This window comes from Sinohyriopsis cumingii, chromosome 2, assembly GCF_028554795.1.
Source record: "Sinohyriopsis cumingii isolate HCF-2022 chromosome 2, ASM2855479v2, whole genome shotgun sequence".
In the NCBI taxonomy this organism is placed as follows: Eukaryota; Metazoa; Mollusca; class Bivalvia; order Unionida; family Unionidae; genus Sinohyriopsis; species Sinohyriopsis cumingii.
The window spans coordinates 150350275-150373473 of NC_142962.1; the positions used below are offsets into that span (position 1 = coordinate 150350275).

Here is a 23199-nt window from a genome sequence, read left to right on the forward strand (position 1 = left end):
AAAAATGTTAGTTCAAGTTTCAAAGTATCTTTTCTGTGGCAGCGATTTTATAATATGGAGTCCTAACTCTAATATCTATTACTTGCATTAAAGGTATTTAAATTGTACGCATGACCTTGGACCACAACATAAAAACAAGTACACCACTCTGAAAAAGAAATTAAAGTCAAACAATCATTTTTTCAGATCATGTGCATATTACTTATGATTGAAATAAAAAAATATCACCATGTTCAAAGCTGCATCGATTTATTTTATTTTTACAAAAATATATATTCCTGTCACAATGATATGGATTTTTGACGGTGATAATAGAATCTTGTATATAAAAGTAAAAAGGTACAAAAAAAAAACATGTTATAAGACATGAAAATGAATGCATGATAAACTGGGAACAACTGCAGTATATAATGACCAAAGGAAATCATAAAACTAATGTTAACAATAATACAGATAGTTTGTCCCTTTAAAAGTTGTTCCAAAACTGATCCAGACTTACAGTAATGGAAAATAGACAATATATATGAAAAAATATACAAAGAAACAAACAAATAAAAAACGAAGAATTTATTTAAATTCTTGCTACTTTGCAAATAGTAGTGTTCGATTTTTCTGCAAGTACTTGCTTCGTGAATCTAATCATTTTCTTCATTACACATTATGGTAAATGATATTAAAGATATGCATAGAGTGATGAATGGATAATAATCTTAATTTAAATGAACTGTAATTTCTTAAACTATATTTATGCCGCAAAATCTCCCATCAAATGGAAATGACTCTCAGTACATGGAAGAAGATTAAGTAGCAGGAAGTATCGACTTTCAGCACCCAAAATTGTCTATACCGTAGGTGTCTTGGGTAGTGATTGTCCTATACTTAGTTGTTGGTTGCCTTCAAAATTTATGATATATACCTCCATTTATGACAGTCTTTCTCTTATTCATAAACCACGCTTAACTAAAAAAAACCATATTTAAATAAATGTAAAAAAAATAACAAAAAGATGAAACAATCAAACATGCAAACAGTCAATGGACATAGGCACACACATACACACACACACACACACACACAGATATATATATATATATATATATATATATATATATATATATATATATATATATATATATATATATATATATATAAAGAAACTACGAGACGAAAATTGCATTTTAAAACTCATGAAAAATATTCTTCTATCTGTTATTATTGCTGACCATGATTTAATCAGGACTCTAATTAATGTAACACAAAGAAGTCTACGCAAAGCATTAAATTACCAAAAATAAATGTACAGTACAAATATTTATAGCTCACATGTCGATCAGTGGAATGCTCAGCAACAGCGTAACCTATTTTTGCAATCAGAACACTTCGAGCCCATTTTTTGTCCAAGATTGGAAAAAAGCACCGGAAATATTTACTAAAAACTCACTGCATATACATGAGTCTTTTTTGCCATGTTCCGTAATGCTACGCCACAACTCAACATAGCGTTCATTACGGCGACTTCGACTGGGGAGATTTCTTTGCCGAAACGTTCTAAGTTTCTATTGTAAAGTTAGAGCATATAAGAAAGCAAATAACTGAATGCGAATAATTGCATTCAGTTACCATGAGGTATTTAATATCGTACTACTTTATTCTGTATACTTTAGCATTTGACTGAGATCTCCGCGATTTCGCCATCATCCCTTATGTCATTCCATCAATGTATTCCGATTGCCTTCTTTTTGTTGCCAGCCAGCTCGACAAAGTTGGGTCACTCAACGCTTCAAGTATTTGAACCTCTGTCTGTTCGTTTCTGTTGATCTGGCAAACACCTAATACAACTTACAAACATGTATAGATCCATACTTGTATAAAATGAAAAATGCTACAAATTCCGTGAAATTCATTCTCCCCAACTCTGTGTGTGTGTGTGTGTGTGTGTGTGTGTGTGTGTGATCTTTTTACCTATGATAATAACACTTTTCGACTAGAATACAACTTTGGGTGAGAGAAAAAAGCCATTGGTCAATGCATCGTGTTTTTATAGAAATGTTTGAGAGTAGACGGGTTTAGATAATAGTTTCAGTACCACCGGGTATAAACCACTGTGACGTCATCAAATTTGTATTCTTTTTGAGCGTATAATCTTAAATACACAGAAGTTTATTCATTATATATAAGAGCGAGAGTAAGAATATACGTAAGTAGGAAACTTGTATAATAATAATAATGATAATAATAATAAATTATTCGTAAAATGTTTATCAAAAGAAATTTGATAAGTACACTTAAAGTCTCGAAACAAATTTACGAACAGTGCATTTGGCTACATATGTAAATTTTCATGCCAAATGCTGAACTTTTATCTAAACCGCATCATTGTGAATGTACATGTACGTGTGTGTGTATTTTAGATATCATATTTTCATTCATACTCTTTTCATACAATACATTACATATTCCATACTTGTAACGGGACCGGTGCATGTAAAAATACAATAATGAAAGATATGTGACATAATGGATGTGTATACGGGAAATAAATAGCATGGAAGAATGTCTAAACTCTAACAATCCATGAATGCTAATACTTAATCCCCATAAGTCTGCCAGTACAGTTTATCAGTTTCATCTTGACTTGGTCCACGCTGATGCTGCCTAACGTGATCCTGTTCGGCGATGTGCCATTTATTGTTTTCATTTAATCGGCATCGCAGCTAACACTGGAGGCCCAATCACAGACCAGGTTCGAGCGACTAAAGCGGGTAAAAAACGGACATTGGCAATAGTAGAGATATCCCCATTCGCACACGTAAAAACTCCTACAGTCGTCTGCAACGTTTGGAAAGTAGCCTCTGTAAATTGAATTGCACATCCCTGAAAATAATTGATACTAAGAATGAATATTAGCCTTAATAAGCCATATTTTCATACGTACATACAGACAGATACAAATATAAGTATATATAAGGAATACATTATCTATCATGTCTATTTATGCAAAATGCACTCACTCTCTTCTAACTCGTCGACAAACCTATAGACAATTCACTTTAAGATTGGTATGTCTGTGTTTCCATAGCCTTGTCGGACTAAATGGGAAACTAGTGGGGCTCAAACTCTAACATTCAGTCATCACAACTTTCACAACCTCAAGTACGAAGTATCGTGATCTTCTCTTTCATCTGTCGCTTTTCAATCAGGAACTTAAGACGACTGTTGATTTTCCTTTTTCCATTATTGGATTTTTTCCCCATGATTTATGTTTCATGCAGAGTGGAATATACCCATGTAACAGTTGAAATTTTGGTCAAATTTGTTTAATACTTAATGTCAATCTATAGTAATCAGTAAGTGTCAAATGACCATTGGGCTTCAACAAAAAGCCGTTTGACCTCGAGAAAGTATTAGATCTATAGATGTATGCAACTGACCCCATCGACTTTCCATCGTCATTAGTGATGGTCAGGTGTATATAAGATTTTTACAAAAGTCGTTGTTTTGGAAGAGTGTGACTGTAATATAACTTAAGACATTGATTTTAATTAAAGGCAGTGATAAATGGTCTGATGATAAGTAAAATGGAATAAGATTTAAAGCAAACTTCTATTAAGCGTCAGGAATAGTCGTGAACACTCGAGAAGTGTTAGGACGAGACTAGTATCAATTGTTGATGGCCATTCTGATGTTACCCTGGTGAGGGCGAATGTTTTATATAAGTACATTGACTCGGAACCCAACAGGTTCATGATTACAGGTATTACAAAGGATTTATACATTGCTAGGTCATTGATTACAGGTATTACAGAGGATTTATACATTGCTAGGCCATTGATTACAGATATTACAGAGGATTTATACCCTGCTAGGTCATTGATTACATGTATTACAGAGGATTTATACATTGCTAGGCCATTGATTACAGGTCTTACAGAGGATTTATACTTTGCTAGGCCATTGATTACATGTATTACAGAGGATTTATACTTTGCTAGGCCATTGATTACATGTATTACAGAGGATTTATACATTGCTAGGCCATTGATTACATGTATTACAGAGGATTTATACATTGCTAGGCCATTGATTACAGGTATTACAGAGGATTTATACCCTGCTAGGCCATTGATTACAGGTATTACAGAGGATTTATACCTTGCTAGGCCCTTGATTTATATAGATTTACATTAAATATCAGACTCAGGATAGTTTTCAACCCTTCTTTGTTCTTTAGGATTTTGTAAGAACTCGATCGCCGTGACACCCAGGGAAATGAAATCGAAATGTTAAATGAAGTCAAACTAGGCGACAATATGGAAATCTACAAAGTTACTATTTCCAAACAAAACTGACATTTTACGATTTTCTTAGATTGTGAGATTTTTTAAGGACTAAACCCAAGATTTTGAGATTATATGTAAGAATCAAAACCATGTTTACTTACATGAACGAAAAGGTACAGAAATGCACGGAGGACGTTGTGTGATGACAACTGGCATCTGGGTAGTAAATGAAATCGATGGGATAGTGACAGGCGCCCTCTGACTAGTTATCCGTGCTCGCCGCGTTGTGGTAGGTACCTTTTTAGTGATTCGGGTTATCCTCTGTGTGGTATTTGGTGTCTTAGGTGTTGTAACAATTGCACGCAAGGTGGTGGTAAGCATATTTTTCGTGGCTACAGTTTTCGGTTGTGTGGTAGCTGGCGTCCGTCCCGTATTAACATTAACCTGCTGAGTGGTTATTGGTACCCTGATAGTTGAAGTGCGCATGGAGGAAGTTTGTGCTTCTTTGGTTGTTGGTATTGTTGTTGCTTCTGTTCCCAAGATGGTGGTGGTAGTTACGCCTTTGGATATTGTCTTTGGGGTGCTTGTGGTCCTTTCGTGTATCGTTGACGTCACTTCTTTCTTAGGGATAGTTGTGTTTATTGTCGTTGTCGCTTTCGATGTTGTCGCTGTGATTGTACTTGCAGTAGTTATTGAGGACGAGATAGTGGAAGACAAAGTAGTTGTACCGTTAGCAGGACCTTAAATTAGATAAACATTTAAGAATAATCTATTTGTCAGATTTTAACTTAAGTAGATTTTTACTGGTTGGAAAGAGAGAGAGAGAGAAGCAGACTGACAGAAAAACAAACAGGAAACCAAAACCAAAACTGAGAGAGATCTGAACGGACTTAAGAAAAGGAATTCAATTTTATTCAATGATTCATGCGATCTCCTACAATTAATGAAGGCATGGGAGTACATTTACCATGCCCAAAACGAGCACAAAATTTACTCTGAAGGAAATATATTGAAAAAATCCTTACATATAGTGCTGTTCTCGTCTGAGAAATCACGACAGTTTGGGATTCCATCACACACTAGTCCTTTTGGGATACATTGTGTCCTGTCCCTACAAGCCACCTGGCCTTCACTACAAATCACACCTGCAAATAAATAAGCAAATAAATAGTAGAGTATAAAAAGATGAAAGAGTCTGGTCATATATTTTGTTCAATGTCCATCATCATATTGATGAAAGCACCATGCTTTGTTGTAGTTATGTATATTTAGCCATGCCTCAGCTATGAATTCAGTCACTAATTTGTGTATCGAGTTGTTTTAATGAAGTCCACATAAAAGACTTCCTGTATGCAGAGAGCTTACATTTTCTGTCATTTTTCCTACGACTTTCAGTTTCAGATATAATGAACATGAAATATGATATTTTTTGTATTCAATCACTTCCTTCCGAGACCACTTCAAAACTTTCGAAGAAAAAAAAATGCCATGAGAACTAAGTTGGCCTGTACACACTCACCACCAAAGCAGTCAGTGCCTGTTTCATCACTTCCATCTTGACAGTCGGGGAAGCCATCACAACGTAGTTTGAGAGGAATACAGGCTCCATTCTGTTGACACTGGAATTGATTTGCAGAACATGCTGATGTTGCTGAAATTAAAAAGAGAAATTATAAGTTAATCAATCTTCATGCATAATTTTCCAAAGTCTAAAATGCAAAATATAAAACATAGCATACAATGTTTACTGTCGCTGGCAATGCTGGTAGCAAAATCACCAGTTCGCCAACTCGCATCTATGGTTCCGTGAAAGGAAAAAACCTTGAATATGAATCAGTTATCAACAAACTGGAACTTCCTGAATCGTATGGCTAACTAAAATCATATTTTTCAAGGTGGTTACTTGGCAAGGGTCTATTCAATATCCATGAGGCCAAAATGGGTGGAGGAAGCTCGATATAGGAAAAATGTGATTGCCCGAATGTACAAAACTGTTAACATATTAATGTATTGAATTCAAAGGATTTTATTTTACTGCTGAATAGAAGTCCGAAGATGTTGCTATTAAAAGAACGTGTTCAAGATAAAATGGCTACGTTGTTTATGATGTCATCTGGAGATAATTTACTTTACAATGAACACTTAGGAACTTACTTTTACCTAAATATGACATAGGCCCTGGAATCTCCATCGAATACATTTTAACAAACTTCGCTTTCCAGAGACGTAGGTAACAACACCACTGCCGGAACATACCATTTGACAAAAGTGTCAACCACGTTTTGAGTTGTTATTTCAATATTTCCTGAGTTAAGTTGTAGCGAATAAAGATGTCTATTTTAACAATGACATTGCAAGTGTTCGTGGCTAAGTAGATTCCATTTCTCCGTTTTCAGTTACCGTTTGCCAATACCTTGAAAACAGAGTTAAAAACAAAAAAAAACGTATTTCTACAAGAAAGTTGAACATGTTAACTTGTGGTAGCTGTAGCGTTTCAAGAAAGGCAAAAGTACCACCTGAGGAACAACATGGAAGTTTAATTCAACCGAAATACCTCTGATTGTTCTATGCATTGTTGTGTTAAATTAGTGTTCTGTAATAAGAAGCTTTACTGATTCTCTCTATGTAGCAGTCTATAGACACCTCAGCCAGTATAAATATTATTCATAAAAAATTACAAAATTACAGGGTCAGAGGAAACTCAAGCGACGATAGCATCTTGCGTGTCAATCCGCACAAACCTTTCTTATGATTCCTCCACTGGTGACATAAATATCATACACGTATTAACTTAAAAAACAAGTTGTTTGCTTTGCTAATGGTTTTCAAGACCATTCTTGTCCATTCTAGTCTTTGTTTCCATTATTCTTCATTTGCATTAAATAGGAGCCGCGGTAGCCCAGTTGATAGTGCGCGAGACTTTGTAATCCAAAAGTCGCTGGAAGATATGCAACCGAGCCAGCCCGAGTAGGCTGCCATGGAGCGTCCATGGGAGAGGCACTTAGCTCTCCTTTCATAAGGATGATAGAGCAATTAATGTGTTACACATGCTGTAAAACCAGCAAAAACAGAATCAAAGAGTTATTTACGTCACTATCAAGTTTATTACGTCATCACCCTGACGCGACCTTTGTGATATTGATCATTCAATATAATATCAATTGACTTTCGTCTCTCCCTATGCGCTCTGGAAAGAAGCCCAATATCGCACGCCACAGTCATGATAAAGTCAAGTGAGTATGAGTGGAGTCATGTGGGTATGATTGGAGTCTCAGTCTGTATTTTCGTCTAATAAGTAATAATTAATAATGTACCTCTTAGGAAAATCATGTATTTTCCCAGGTGCGAATAAATTGATAATTGTTAAAATTTTATTCGATTTATCTGAATGGTTCCGCTGCGGGGGCCAAAACGTATACAGTATAAGGAATATTCAGCTCGTATATACAAAAGCATAATGCCATCTTTTTGTATTTGGCAAGAGAAGAAAACAAACTTCAAGGAATTCTACGTTAATTCTAATGAGATCATTAACATGTGTGCCTTCTTGTTCACTAGAGAAGATTACAAAGTGCCGAAGATATTGAGAAGTCAGTCGAAAGACCTGGGTAAATTATTGATATTCGCAATGGAGTGAAGGACTGAAATACACTTGGTCATGGAACGAAACCTCTTCGATGCTTACTTGTGGCTTCTGTTGATGTCACAGCCCGTGAATTGCATGTTCCGCAGCACAACGTTGGGTCAGGATACTGGTCACACAAAGTTAGATTGCAGTTTGGTGAAATGTCTCCGAACTCACAACCTAACGTGAAAAAGAAATAAAGTATTCGCTAGTATTGGTTGTTGGCAAGTCATGTGACCCGATAATTTCATGTTTTGTAAAAAGTGTAAATATTTACCTGTTATCTTTCCAAAGAGCTGCTAGTTTTAGTTCACTGCTTTCGTAATTTATAATACTAGCAACACCCCTGATATTGCAATGATAATTTGAAATCCATGTATGTGAATGAAATCATTGAAACAATAATGTGCCTGAAGTCGTTGGCCAACAGTAATCCGTTAATTACATATATCCGACTTTCAAAAACTGTATCAGTAAATGGGACTTGCTTTTCATTTCTTTGTGCCATTTTGTTTGTTATTTAATAATGAAGTTGTTGCTATCATTTTCATTTCTTTCTGCCATTTTGTTAGTTATTTAATAATACAGTTGTTACTATCATTTTCATTTCTTTGTGCCATTTTGTTTGTTATTTAATACTAAAGTTGTTACTAACATTGTCATTAACACTCACTTTATATTTTCCTAAACTTTGGTTATGCAACCTTATTGTGGAAAAACGTTATTGTAAACAAAACAAAAGAACAGACACTAATTAACCTGTCGTCGAATGTCAGAGTCAACACTATCCGATACACATAGGTAGCTGGCGTGATAGTATTAAGCAATACGTCATCTCCGTCGCAATGGTCAGCTCGATGCAGATTTAGTGATTCAGAGTTCCTGCATGTAGTTATTGCTCGAATATTTTGACACTGATAGCATAATTCAACTGAAAATAAGGTATGGCGATTTTTTCGAGTTTGACTGATGTATGGACTAATTCAGATTCGTGAATATGGATGAGATAAGTAAGTTCTACTAATCTGTGGGCCAGACCAGATAATGAATGAAACGTGAGTGAATAATCGAAATGAGTAGCTATCTAAAGTAACTAAATAATTACTGAATGAATTTACTGATGGAGTGACTGATTAAGAATTTATATCATATGACGTGTACGTCAGTTATGCAATTGGTTTATTGGATTTTAATTTTTCATCCGGCCAAGATTTAAACTAGAGCCTATTATCAAATGTTATATCGCATTTTAACACGAAATACTCTTATGTGCCAAATTAGTCCTAGTGCCAAATTAGTCCCGGTGCCAAATTAGTCACTTAAAGCAATAAATAGCACATTTTCGTCAATTAACACCATTATTTCGGATTATTGAAGTTAAATATTTTGAATCCTTCATTAAAATCGTATGAATGATTAGTCCCATTCCCACAAAAAATAATGTTGAAGTTTTTCACCTATTTTAATAGAACATGCAGTAAGGGAGAACAATAAATAAGGATGCATTGCCGCCATATTGAGACCGTGTTACCTTGGATTCCGGTACTCTTTTTCCTGCACGTCTGACAACACATGATGTTAACAACCGTGTCGTAACACATACCAGGCTGCGATGCAATAAGCTGTGTGCATGTCTGTCCGTCCTGGACGACACCAGATGCATCAATACAACGATCTGCTGGAAAATAAAAAGAAAAAGCATATGAATCAGACGCGGTTTGGATTCGGAATCATGAGTTTTAAACAACTGAACACTTTATAGTACTTAAAAGATTTCCAAAAATGCTTAGGTCTAATTGTTAAGTAGAATAACTAATTCAAAATCATCGATACATATATCCCAAAATACCCGCTTGGAAAGGGGGCCGGGGGGTGGAGGCAATATGTTACCGTTTGGTCAAGAAAGGTCTAAACACAAACATTTTAATGCAAATTAAGCTTTAACAGCTTAAATCGTACCTCTTTATAGTTGAACACAGGCGTGAAAAGAAGGTGCTGAAATCGAACCTAATGATCCGATGTGAATTTTGGAATTATTCCATTTAACTAATGGATACTAAAAAAACACAAGGTCCGTTCACTGTCAAAACAAGGGAATCGTTGTTATTTTTGTAAAGTTATACAGAAGAGACTAATCACTGCATACTGATTATAAGTCTTAGTTGCTTGTAACAGGCAGACCTACAATGGAAAGTCGAGGATAATTTTGGGAATAGTTTTCATGGTTGGTTTATCGAAGATTTCATTATTAGAAACATACTGTTAACTATCGATAGGGTCGCTGCCAAACAAACAAAACGTAAACATTTTGTTGTACGTTTTCAGTGCCACATGAAATCACTCAAACAAGATGACTAGAAAACACCGTGACAAGTTCATTTACCTCTGTTTCCCTAATTGGTCAATTAAATGCTTGACATGTTTCATAGCCAGGCTTGATCTTTAACATCTAATGGTTCAAACACTATCTATACAGAATATAGGGGAAAAAAAGGACAATACCGGTACATATTTTGCTAAAGTGTTGGTAATACTTTAAGGAGGATAAATATGGCATAATTAGTCAACACGTGGGCATAAGTATCAATCAGTATCAACTGGTAGGTCAAGATACTGTCTTTTTGTTATTTTGCCAAAAGCTAGTTAGTGTAAATATTAGTGGAGAAATGCTAAGAATTAGTAAGGCAAGTTATAATGATGTAAAAGCATGTGCTGAGTCCAACAATTTTGTTACCGATGTGTTCAATTGTTCAGTGGGCGTACGCCAAAGTTGTGTATTACCGCCGTTACTATTTACTTTATTTTGATCGATCTGAAAATATTCTTGACTTATGAAAATAGGGACTCAAGAATCATTTTTACTAATGTATGCCAACGACTTAATTGTCGTTGCTGAGAATCTGAACTGATCGTCCTGGTGTCAGGATGATGTGACTGGGTGGGACATGATGCTATATGTCTGCGACATGCTGCCCCAGTACTAGGCTTAACTATAAACTGCCACACTTCTGATATCGTAGCGATACGACTGAAAACTTTTTCAGCTACGTTAAGAATCCAAATCACACACACACACATCCGCACGCTCTCTCTCTCTCTCTCTCTCTCTCTGATTGTTTCACTCAAAGATAGCTCTCATTTTTAATTATGGGGCTGAGATTTGGGGTTTTATGATGTCAGTGATATTGAAAAAGTTCATTTGTCATTTTGTTAGTATGTTCTTGATATATCTAGCTATACTTCAAACGTATTTGTATAAATTTAATTATTCAAGAATTAGAATGCAGAATATAAGATATAAACGTATTTTGAAATGTTGGCTTAAAATTCTAAAAATTAGAGAAGGCAGATATCCTAAACAATGTTACAATTTACAACTAAGATGGAGAGAAAGTCGTGATTGTTTGGGCAATTTATGATTGGATTTGGCAATGTTTGGTGTAATCAAGGGTCGAATGTGGAAAATAGATTTATTGGAAAGTTTAAGAGATACTAAGTTAGTTTAATGCCAAACCTTCAGGATGAGATTGAATTAAAGGAAAGAATGTGTTCTATAGGTCATTGAGATTAAAATTCACTTGTCAAAGATGTCTAGAATTGTTAGGAGATAGAGCTTTTTATATATAATTACTGTGCTTAGAGCGTATCATTTGCAAATCATTGGTGAAACAGGAAGATATGAAAATATTTGTAATGAAGAAATATTGTCAAATTTGTAATGGAAATATTTAAAATGAAATTCATATTTTTACTGCTTGTACGATATATTGAGAATTATGAAGAAAATATTTATCCACCTTCGTATAGAAAATTCCAACTTTAGAAAAAAATGATCTTTAATACAAAATGGCAGAAGAAATATTCTGATTGCCAATTTAGCAATGTTAACTGTAAAAAGCTTTACGGACTAGAGAAGCCGTTTCATTACAACTACAGCATCACTGACTATATATTAATATCATTGAACTTCAGGTTGTTTTTCGGTCGGGTTTGTTAAATTTATATTGTGTAATTACTGTGTAATATATATTTGTATTTCACTCAATCAGCACATATATAATAACGATTAATTGTATGTATAACACTTCTAATATATCCGATTTTCCTTTGTTAAACACTAAAACAATTTTTGTACGTGTGATGTAATAATATGTACCATGAGCCATTTGTCTTTATTACACACAACAGTAGGATTAGTAACGGAAGAAGAAGAAGAGAAAGAGGAATAAGAAAAGAAAGAGAACGCTGACCACGAACAATTTTGTTATAGCAATAAACATTGGTCGAAATACAATATTCTTGCATTTTTATCTTTTAAATAATGGCAGGTAGTTCTGCGTTTAAAGATAGCAGGAAACACAATTCTATGAATTTTCAGTACTTTTTACCATGGTCATACCATTGAGGAATTAAATATCTAATGGCATGAAAAAGTATTCAGCCAAAGAGAAGGGCATACCTGTAGTTTGAGAGAGAACTTCACAGCTGGAGATAAGGAGACAAAGAAATGAGACAACTGTTCCAATAAAGGTATCCATTCTTATTTTCCTTCGTATAAAGTCTAAAATGAATTGATAGTGAGGTCGGTATTTGTTTATATACATAAATAACAGTGAAGGCGGGTCACGTGAAATGAAGAACTATCCCGCTTTACGCAAGCAAACAATCCCTGAGATCACTGTAACACGGTATGCAAATTTTTTTGGTTTGTGGTAACTGAACCATGTTGCTGTCACGCATTCTTAGGTCAATGCCTACGAGCCGGTAAATACACACCTTTGCAGTGTAAACCTGACTCAGTGAACCTTCCTTCTGAGACATTATCTTTCTGTTTGTCTGTCTTTCTCCCCAGGTGGTAGACACACGCTTTCAATCACCTACTGGGCATAAGGAATAACATTTTTTTTTAAAGTAATGGATCTAAAAGCCTGGTAGATAATACGAAATGGACATCCATCCATCTTTAAATCAATTGTCAATTAATTAATCAGTCAGTCCAGTTATTATGGTCAAGTTAAGAAATCGAATATTTGATGATGGATGGTTGAATCAATGATAAACATATATATATATATATATATATATATATATATATATATATATATATATATATATATATTGACAGATTGATATATTAAAGCAATTTAATTTTATAAAAAAAAATGTACATCAGAAATTCATGGAGACCCGAATACATGTTTCGTCGTATCTAAACAATTGATACAATTTTGTTCATTGCATTTAGTACTGCAAAACTTATTACGATCGCTAGGAACAATCTAGAATGTTTGAGAGGGAGAATTCTAATTAGCATATCCTCTTCTGATGTGACAAATTTATCTCGTAAATGGGATAGAGTGATGTGTTGTGACAATACGTAATTTCCCCTTTTGTCATCAGGTGATGCATGTGATTGACGTTCCATAAAAACACGGTAAGAGAGCGCATGTTAGGCCGATTTGTGGAATTTTTCAAATAATTTAAAATTTAAATGTCCTAGTAAACATGTCATCTGAACTGTGTAAGAAATTTATAAATAGGATAGCATTTCATGTTTGAGTAAACAAGTATATTCGGAAAGACTGACGTCACGCGTTAGATTATGCAATAATATAGTTTTTCGCAAAAGGTAAACAATCACGAATTCGGTCTCTAATTACCCCAATAATCAGGTGCCCCGAGTGGCCGAGTGGTCTAAAGCGCTCTCCGTCACGGATCACTGCCATCTCACCTCTGTCTGCGTGGGTTCGAGTCTCGGGCTCGGCCAATGTGGATAAGTGAGAAAGCTTGCCGGTAGCTTCTCGTGGGTTGCTGGTTCTTTCCGGGGTTTTCCCGGGTTCTTCCTCCACCATTAATACTGGCCGCCATGTATAGCCTATCTTGTGCTGAAAAATGGCGTTAAACCCTATGACAACAACAGCAACAAATAATCAACTAGGTAATCTTCACGCAGTAGGATGTACTGGTAGGCGATGGATGCATACTCCTCATATGATGCTTTTTATGTCTCCACTAAATCCTATCTCAACTCAACTTCGTCCTGTTACACTGCATGCATGTGTTGATATAACTTCACCTCTCTCGTACCAGATCAGCAAAACCTTAAAGATGAAACTTTAGTGATGACTACTACCTTACCATGTTAGCCAGGAATATTGACGTATATGTCTGATCATACTTACACAGGTGAGATTAAAACAAGAAACACTTGAACCAATACCTTCAATTTTTCTAAGTAAGTGACCGTAAATACCAGTGTCAGAAGGGGTAACCAAGTAAATCGCAGAATACATTGTCTTCACTTCATAATGAGACATCACAAATTCATGAACGGATACACTCCGTATAGAGGTTAAAGAAATACAATATACTACGAATAAATGAAAATGTTTAGCAAAACTCTTATTATGTGTATCATATACCTCAAAGCCATAGGAGGATGAAAGTGTGTTTTATAAGCTGTCTTTGCGCTATCCTGATACAAAGTACAAACATAATTCGTAAAATGATTAAGGATATAGAAGCAAATAAATAATTTAACGAAAACATTCACCAAAACTGTTTACGAAACTGTGGCCAGAAATGATCCTTTAGTGGCTGTCAGGTCTCGAGTTTCCAGTAATATGAGCTACAGAAAGAAGAAAAAAAGAAAACACAAAAACTTGCAAAGAACTGGCGATGGAAATCAAAAATATCCGGAGGAGTGTATCTTTGTTACGCGACTTATTTTGCCTACTCCCCAGTCTTGCATCCTTCTTCTCCAAATATCATCCGCTGGTCTGCATTCAGGGTATGAAGCCTTCACGAATGAAATAATACCATGTATCTATTTAAAATAAACATAAATTGTCTTTTTAATATATATCTTTTTGTAAGCGAAAACAGTTGATTTGCATGGATTTTATCCTGTTTGTACCAATGCAAACTAACAGCTGCATTAATACATTAATAAAAGAAGTTACTAAATTTTACAATAATTTTGAGAGAGCGACGTTGGACGAATTTAACGTATGCATATCAAACATCAACACTGTGTATTTCGTAAAAATAATGACTGTATTTGTACGGAAATGAAGATATTTGTGATTTTGCTAACATATTTCATGCGCGGATTGATATTGTTGGGTTAGGGTATACCTCAAGTAGAAGCATCACAGAGCGGTTGTATCTGATAGACTTCAGAGCGCAACATATTTTAAAAAACAGATGCTAATGATTACGAATTTACTTGTAAAGATATTTCTTACTTTAGTTTGTTTATTTTGAAATGATCGACATCTTGCTGCATCTATTCCGTGTAGACAGAGAGGACAACTAGTACCTTTATGTTTCCAGCGTTCAAGGCAGGATCCCTTGGTGACTCGTAATGGACAAAATCAATTATGCGTAGTATCTTACAATTACTGCGCCCAGCTGATACTACTGAAGGAGATCCGTCCCGACGTAAATGAACATTTTCAATTCGGTTTGATTCTCTGTTCGGCTCACACATGCTTTCGGTCAAATTGCCGTGCCATTCAAAAACCGGTGAATTAAGATACCCAAACTGCCGGAGGAATACTTGTCTTCAGCCTCAACTAGGTACTGTGTCCCCTATTGTCTCACAGCTGAGTACTGAGCAGCACTACTCAGGCAACTGCGTAATCAGATCGTTGTCCATTGTCAGTGTCGCAATTATCTAAACCTTGAAAAGTCCTGCACTAAGAGAGACGAGTCTGAAGTCGCCTCATTGGTTGATCTGCTTTAGAACTGCTGAAGAACACCTAGACAAATCCATTTGATCAAGATCCTTCAGATTTTGAGAGCATCTTCATAGAGGTAGCTGCACCATCTGATACGTGTGTTGACCTATTGACAGCACGATAAAAGGAAGAAGAAGCTAACCATAATTTCCAGGCGCAGCGGCTGCAAAAGAGTGAAGGTTTGCATGCCACAATCGAGAGGTTCAAACTGAAAACAGTAGTTAAAGGGATAATCAAAGAGAACATCTTGAAAGCTAACCAAGCCTGTAAGCTGCTGACATGCGCAAACGCGGCTGATGATAATGATGATCTGCATCTGTTTGATGCAAAGATCCGTGTGATTGTGATGATAATTATAATTACATTTGTATCTTACAAAGGTATGTTCATACATTTCATAATGAAACGGAATAAATGGTTATTAATATTTTTATCTGTATTATGTTTTTAAAAAAAATATTCGGATTTTTTAAACTATTCTATGGTCTTAAACTAAGAAACAGAAAAGAGCGAAAGGAACAAGTTTTGTAAAATTTAAAAAATATTTTATTTCTCTAGAATAAAACGTGAACATTTTTAGAAAGAACTTATAGTATCGTGAACTAAAGCCCAAAAAGTCCTAAATGTTCTATCACGAGTCCAAACGTATAAAGTTCCAAATAAATTCTAATATTGAATTGGCTGATGTTTCTATAGTCTCGAATGTGCTAATGTGAAAATGACCTGGAATGTGGCGATTTGTTTACAGTCTTTTGATGTATCACAATAATGTAATTCCAAATGTCCATCCATGTCTGAATTCACTATAATTCCAAATTAAGGATTTAGTCCAAGAATATTATTGAGCACTTTTTACTTCCAGTGAATAATAATTGGACTAGATGGATCAACCCAAATTAAAAAATGAACACCACAATAAGACTGATTCCGATTCGGATATTAAGGCAAGAATGGGTAAATTGTCAAGTAAACCATTCAAAGCTGTGAACAAGTTAAGGAATTTATAAGTGGAAAACTGATGTTCTTTGCCTCAGATTCAAGGTAATATGTTTACGTCCATTAAAAATGGTCTGAATATTTATTCTACAACCAGATGTAAATAATAGCTATGTATAATGTTGTTTTTAAAATTAACGTCATTGGTCAGGTAAACCAATAACTTGATTTTGAATTTAGGTCAATTTCAAAATACAGATATACAAAACAAATAATCATTGATAAAGACAAGAAACAATAACATTTAAATACACATAACAAATTTTATTTCCTAAACCTATGGCACAAAACCTACAAACAATGCATCACTTGTGCAGAATTTGACACCGATCAACATTCAGTTCAACGCATATGTCTAGGACAAACCACTTCCAAGTTGGATGCCAGTTTCTAAGATATGTTAAATATGAATTGAAAAATGGCAACCTGTCTGAAAAATAGCATTTATCTGCGAAGCTGGAATATCCATCGTGTCATTTCAAACAGTTCAAGCATTTGTATAACTGAAAACCATGATGGCTTATAGACATTCAATTTGGTTGTTAAATTTGGTTTGAATCACAGACTATTACAAGGAAAACAGTGACGGGATGACAGATGGACTACCGCACTGAAATATAGACTGGCAAATCATATCGCAATATACGCGGAAGTATGGACACAAAAAATCATTTAAACACTTAAGGGAAAAAATGTTCGTGACTGTAAGTCTTGAGGAAGAGAAATAACATTCATTCCAAGTGTCTGAAATCACTGAAAGGGTTATTACTTAAGACTCTTATTAACTGGATGATGACGACTATTAATATGAAAAATGTAGTCCGATAGATAGTGGATGGGAGAGAGGGCCTCTTTATTCTGTTCTTATTTTTCAATGCCTTTCGTACGTTTCGTGAATTTTCTCACTTTGTATCAGATGTCTTCGTAAAATGTGACTGAAATACATTTTCAATTTTGGCTCTGGAGTGACATCAAGAAATATACAGTACATCTGTTAGCAAGAATGAAGTGATTTCGTAATTAACCTTTGAATTATCGGCATAAATTATGCTCTTTCTTCAAAATTGTTATATGTTAACCTAAGCAATCATAAATAAAGATAAGACAAAAAAAAAGTGCGAATAAAACTATCAAAGCCTGAAAGGGTATTTTCAAGCAGAACACTTGCTATCTTTATCTTTTCTAGGCTGGCCACAGTGGCGAATATATCCATAAATTGCTACATTTTCCATCCCTTTACGTACCTTTGGCACCATTTATCTGGATTTTGTACTCTCCGAGTTTTGAAATTTGATAGCGAAATATTTTATGTCTAAAATTATGTATTAATCCTCCTTACTTTACCCCCTAACTTAACATCTTAATCCTTAAACATCTATTTGTAGCTATAGTTGCTAGGCAGTAAAACTGCGTATTACTGGTTGTTGGTGCTGAGCAATAGTTGTAGGGGCTCAGTAAAACTGCCTATTGGCTAGTAGGCGTGATTGTTTGTTAGTAGATGTATGTAATGGTCTATAAAAAAAACTGAGCTGGGTAGTAAACGTGGATGCACATCATTACTTATAGGTGCTAGTCAGTAAGACTGAGTATTTGGTTGTGGGAATAGGTGTTAATTAGTAGATGTTGGTGTTGGTCAATAAGACTGTATGTTGGTTAATAACCGTAGGTGTTGGATGTTACACTGTGATTTAGTGAGTATGCATGATTGGTAGTCAGTAGGTATGGGTGCAGGTCAGACGCCGTCAGGGTTAGTAGGTGTGGGAATTGGAAGTAGGTGTATGTGCTGGTAACTAAGGTGGTTAATTAGTAGGTGTGAGTATTGGTCAGTAGGTATACAATATTGTGGTGAAGATTGTATTCATGGATAAATTCCTATCTACTGCAGATGAAACGGAATCGTGGGCGCCAAACATAATGGGCTAAAGGAGAATAATATTGCCTTCCTAAAGCAGTCTTTCAATATTTCAGTCAAGAATCAGTTTATGATCCATTCACAGATATTCGAAACAATTCTTGCCCAGATAAATATTCAATGACTCTTTACATTAAACAATAATAATAATTGTATACATACATATATAGATCATGAAGGCTGGTATAGTAAAAGTCATACAAGTCATCTAAGCATCAGCACCGAATATTTCAGTAATGGGTGTCATTTTCTAGGTTTCGATCTCACATGCCTGTTTATGGCAAGTATTCACTTCATTTGGCTCCTTAACCATCCATATTCCTTTGGAAGATCATTATTTATATGCGCCCAGAAGTATATAGGGCAATATCAATGTTAAAGAACGTCAACGTTTTTGGAAGGAATCAACGGTACTGAACACTTTGATAATGCACTCACGTGCACGACACGTGTGCCTAGAAATTGTATAGTGAACTAGGAACTACGTTGTAAACAAGCCATGTACACTCATGTAGTAGACTTTACGTGTCAGTTTATTAGATTTGACAATGAAGGTTTTGCTAGAAAAGTAAGGGCCACAGAGCCAATAAACCAAGACGATGAAAATTTCGTATTTTCGCAGCTTAAATGGATTGTCACATACCAGATACTTTGTAATTTTCCGGGTTAACTTTGTTGATACATTGTTTTGGAGTTAAGCTAGCAATCGATGTCATACATGTCATAACAAAGCTGGGGTCCCTATAAAAAAAAACATGCAAAGTGACCAGCGATAAGCATGTCTTCTTTAGCTGGTAATTGAGAATGGCAATAATATACTCACATTTTTGCATCTTCAAATTCCCCAAAATTTACTTTCTTAGTTCTGTAAATCCGAATTTCATGAGCTTTGTCATGGGTTCTAAAGCGTACTTCACATTTCTAAATTTTACTGTAATTTCGACCACATTCCAAGTGCAATAATATTTTCCTAACTACACTCAAAATGAAATGAATGTGATATTCCATAGCGCCTTTTTAATTATTATAATTGAAAGATTTCATATTTTTCCCACATTGTGATTCCAAATATTTAATGACAAAACAGAAAAGCACATGCAGTTGACTCAAGAGGCGTCCCTCCCTGCTCAAATCATAAGTACTTTATGTGGAATTGATAAATTCAGTCTATAATCAGAGATATTGATTATAATTAAATAAATACCCTCCATGAAACAAACAAAGCTCAATTCATTCCAGATCAACTGGAAACACAGTTGCAATGCGCATTCATTCACAATGTGACCCAACATTTCATTTTTAAGTAGACCAAAACGACATTTTATTTTGGAAAGTGATGTTGAGCGAACGACTAAATCCAAATTTCGCTTTGCGGAGTTATGTATGCATTAATATTGTTGTTATGTATTGGTGAATCTGCGGTTGTGTATTTATTTTGTAATACAGCATGAATTCAATCACTTTGTTTTTTTTAATAAAATATAATAAAATGGTTACTTCATTAGTATGGGAAAATATTAAATCATTTTCTCGGATGATCTGAAAAAACTCGTTCATATTTTACCATACAAATGCAGTAACCTATATTTCTATTTTTAAACAGCAATTTAATTTAAGATGAGTAAATGCGCATACATGATCTTTATGACTTTTACTATAAGGGAAATCACTCCTTGCGTTAAAGGTTTGCTTTGCAAGACAGGTGCTGGGAAAAGGTTTCTTCAATAGCCATCCATAATGTATGAGATAGTCAGTTGGAAGTAAATAAAAGAAATTGTATGTATTCCAGAAAAAGGAATAATTAGCATTTCTTCAAAATCCATGCTTGACCAGATGTTGTAAGCCTTATTAACGTTTTAATGAGCATGTTTTGTGCAACACTAGGAACAGTTTCATGGTATATGATACACTGTGTTGATAATGGCTTTTGTTTACATCTACATTTGTCAGCAGGTAGAAAGTATGATATATGTTAACCAAAAAAGTGAAAGCATTTAGCAACACAGCCTAGTTTTGCTTTTTGTTTCTACAGAGTAAACACTTTTATCAGGTGAAGGTCTATGTGCTACCTGCAGTCAATTGTGCACTATGTACAAATGGAATAATTTACTTTGCAACATCCCCAAAATCTATTTATTATTATTATTATTATTATTATTATTGTTGTTGTTGTTGTTGTTTTAAACAACTTACTTTAAGGTATGATACATGTGAATTTGAGAGCAGATTTAATGAACTGCAAGGTAAGTAGAGTTAATAATAATTGTTTGTTTCAGTCAACTTGTGCTTGTTGGTTAAAGCTATGTTATTTATCTAACGAAAAAACGTATGCTTTTCACAAACTATTTTCGCCTGAAAAAAGAAAACGGTTCTCTCTGATTAGGGTAAACAAACTAGAGTGATTGACGCTTTATTCTTGTCTTGTTGATCATCGAACATGTTCTTCGGTTGTCATGGTGTTAATTTCTGAGTCTCTAGATTTTTTTTTACAGGTTTTGTTATTCGTCTAGAAATACAGAAGCTACGATGTTTTCGGAACAAATGATCATGATTTCTAAACTCATTATACATCTAGATCGCGCTTCATGAACATTGTGAACTTGTATCATTTTTTTAAAATAGTTGTGCAGGACGCTTCGCTTCCGTACACTGAAGAAATACTTCTAGTATCCATTAATGTTTGAAAGTCATCTTGCTTTTGTATGTTAAGTTTCAAGTTTAATTATTATTTTTTATTTCTGAAAAAGTATTCTAAGTTTCCTGCCAGGTACAACTCATCGTCGGTCTTTTGGCTCTTGCGAAGAAACATTTCCAGATTCTGTAACATTTCCAGATCGTGATCAACTCAGATTCATCTTGCTTTTTGTGTCTCGTTCACCTCAGTTTTATTTTCTATGGAATTTGAATAATATTAACTCAAGATGGATGTACCCAACATTCTTAAAATATGTTTATTGGAAGTCATTATGCCTAGGCCACATGTATTGGAAGTCATTTTGCCTAGGCAACATGTATTAGAAGTCATTATGCCTAGGCCACATGTATTAGAAGTCATTATGCCTCGGCCACATGTATTAGAAGTCATTATGCCTAGGCCACATGTATCATATGTACACTATTTCAATATGTCTGCGTGTAGTGAAACACAATTTTAAATTTCATTAAATAAGTAGAAACCATGGAATATTTAACTTTTTAAAACCCGCAAGGAAAAAAAGAAGCAACTACCTTTCATAGAACTATAGGCTATGCTAGACCATGCAAAAACGAAGACAGTAAACAACAAGTCAATATGGATATATGAAAACTAGAGAATACTGTAAAGAATACTGGAAAAATGTAAGAAAGACCAGCGAAAAGAAACCAGCTCTGTAACGAATGTATGAAACAAAATACCACAATGAAGGAACGTTTGATACGTTCGGAATACAAGAGTTGTTTCATCTTTAATCAAACAAACAATTAGTTTAGAAACTACGTTGTAAATGTTAGTTACTATATCAGTTTATTGCTACCATACATCGGTGAATTTCACTATATCCGCAGGCCTTAGATATGGTAATTTATACATAGATCAATCCATTTTATGTATTGCTTATATCTATCTGATTCAGATCAGTAACGAAAATGTTTTCACATGTCAAGCATTAAATGCATAAAAGCCAGAATAAATAGTCAACGAATTGTAATCTTTCTTTAGAAATGAAACTAAGGAGCACAAAAAGAATGTGAATTCATACCAGATGGCTAACTTCATTTTCAACAATATTGCCAAGCCGTTTGTTCCACCCGTACCGTAAGTACAGTCTGTTCTTACCATCAAGGTGCAAATCCACGAAGAACAAAACAGCCCATACATAATTTTGTTAAGCATTTTGTCCTTGATGTGGGAGGCATAGCCTTCGACGTTTCTTATTTGTCTTATCTAGCCTTTTTTACATTAATATGCATGTATGTTTCTGAAACTTGCACTCAAAGCAGGTGAAGATAAACCTATATTAACCATTCTAAATTCCAGTTAAGTACCTAGTTCATTCCGTAAACTGTTTAAGTTGTCGACTGGAATAAATCTGTTAATCAATAAAGTCAGTTTATTAATAGCAGCATCTGACAATTGTTTTAAAATTTTAGCAGCCCTGGCATTGTGAGAGATCAGTTTCCCATCCATGTTTTCCTACTCTTTCACCGATTTTTTTTTTTTTGTGTTCTACCTTTGTAATGCAATCTATGTTTGTATTTTTCAGCTTTATGTAAACTGTAGCTATTGCAAAACGAAGCTATTTTCCAGCTGAATGTTTAGCTCTTTAAATAACTGAACAATATCATCTACCAATGGTACAGCCTTTATTGCTTGATCCAAAGAAAAAGGTGGTGAAGATTTTGAAATAAAATTTGAAAATCCTTGAAGATGATTGGTACTATCATATTGTGAATACCGAAGATTACACTATAAATCGTGTTAACGACTTTCATCTTCGGGATCTATGAACAAATATATTCTGCACAACAGAACTAGTTTCTAAAACAAAGCGAAATAAAATCGGTGGAACTGTTCAAACATTTGTTTATACAGAAGGCTTGCACTTGCAAGTAAATATGCAAAGGGGGTGGATAAGCTTATGTGATATAGTTGATTTGATAATC

The 23199-nt window shown here is 34.7% G+C and overlaps 1 protein-coding gene across 2 annotated transcripts; it reads right to left on the bottom strand.

Annotated features, from left to right (window-relative positions):
• Window positions 1-232: 232 nt before the first annotated feature.
• On the bottom strand, window positions 233-12499 carry LOC149806078 (uncharacterized). 2 transcript variants are annotated; one of them, XM_089950954.1, is made up of 7 exons: window positions 12365-12499; window positions 9437-9583; window positions 7966-8085; window positions 5800-5931; window positions 5306-5425; window positions 4442-5020; window positions 233-2874 (listed from the first exon to the last, which is right to left on the bottom strand). In XM_089950954.1, exons 1-7 carry the CDS (start codon window positions 12441-12443, stop codon window positions 2699-2701), a joined length of 1353 nt encoding a protein of 450 aa, XP_089807080.1. In that variant the 5' UTR covers window positions 12444-12499; the 3' UTR covers window positions 233-2698. The 2 variants fall into 2 exon arrangements, with proteins under 2 accessions (XP_089807080.1, XP_089807081.1); XM_089950955.1 differs by having other exon boundaries at window positions 9437-9580; window positions 12365-12492.
• Window positions 12500-23199: the final 10700 nt, after the last annotated feature.

What these genes read in the sequence shown, in the direction of transcription:
- LOC149806078 (XM_089950954.1), bottom strand. Translation starts at nt 12,443, where the DNA reads ATGGATACCTTTATTGGAACAGTTGTCTCATTTCTTTGTCTCCTTATC. An exon ending in AGACGAGAACAGCACTATAT is followed by an intron (nt 5,021 to 5,305) that starts GTAAGGATTTTT and finishes ATCTAATTTAAG; the next exon opens with GTCCTGCTAACGGTACAACT. An exon ending in TTCTGTACCTTTTCGTTCAT is followed by an intron (nt 2,875 to 4,441) that starts GTAAGTAAACAT and finishes AATTATTTTCAG; the next exon opens with GGATGTGCAATTCAATTTAC.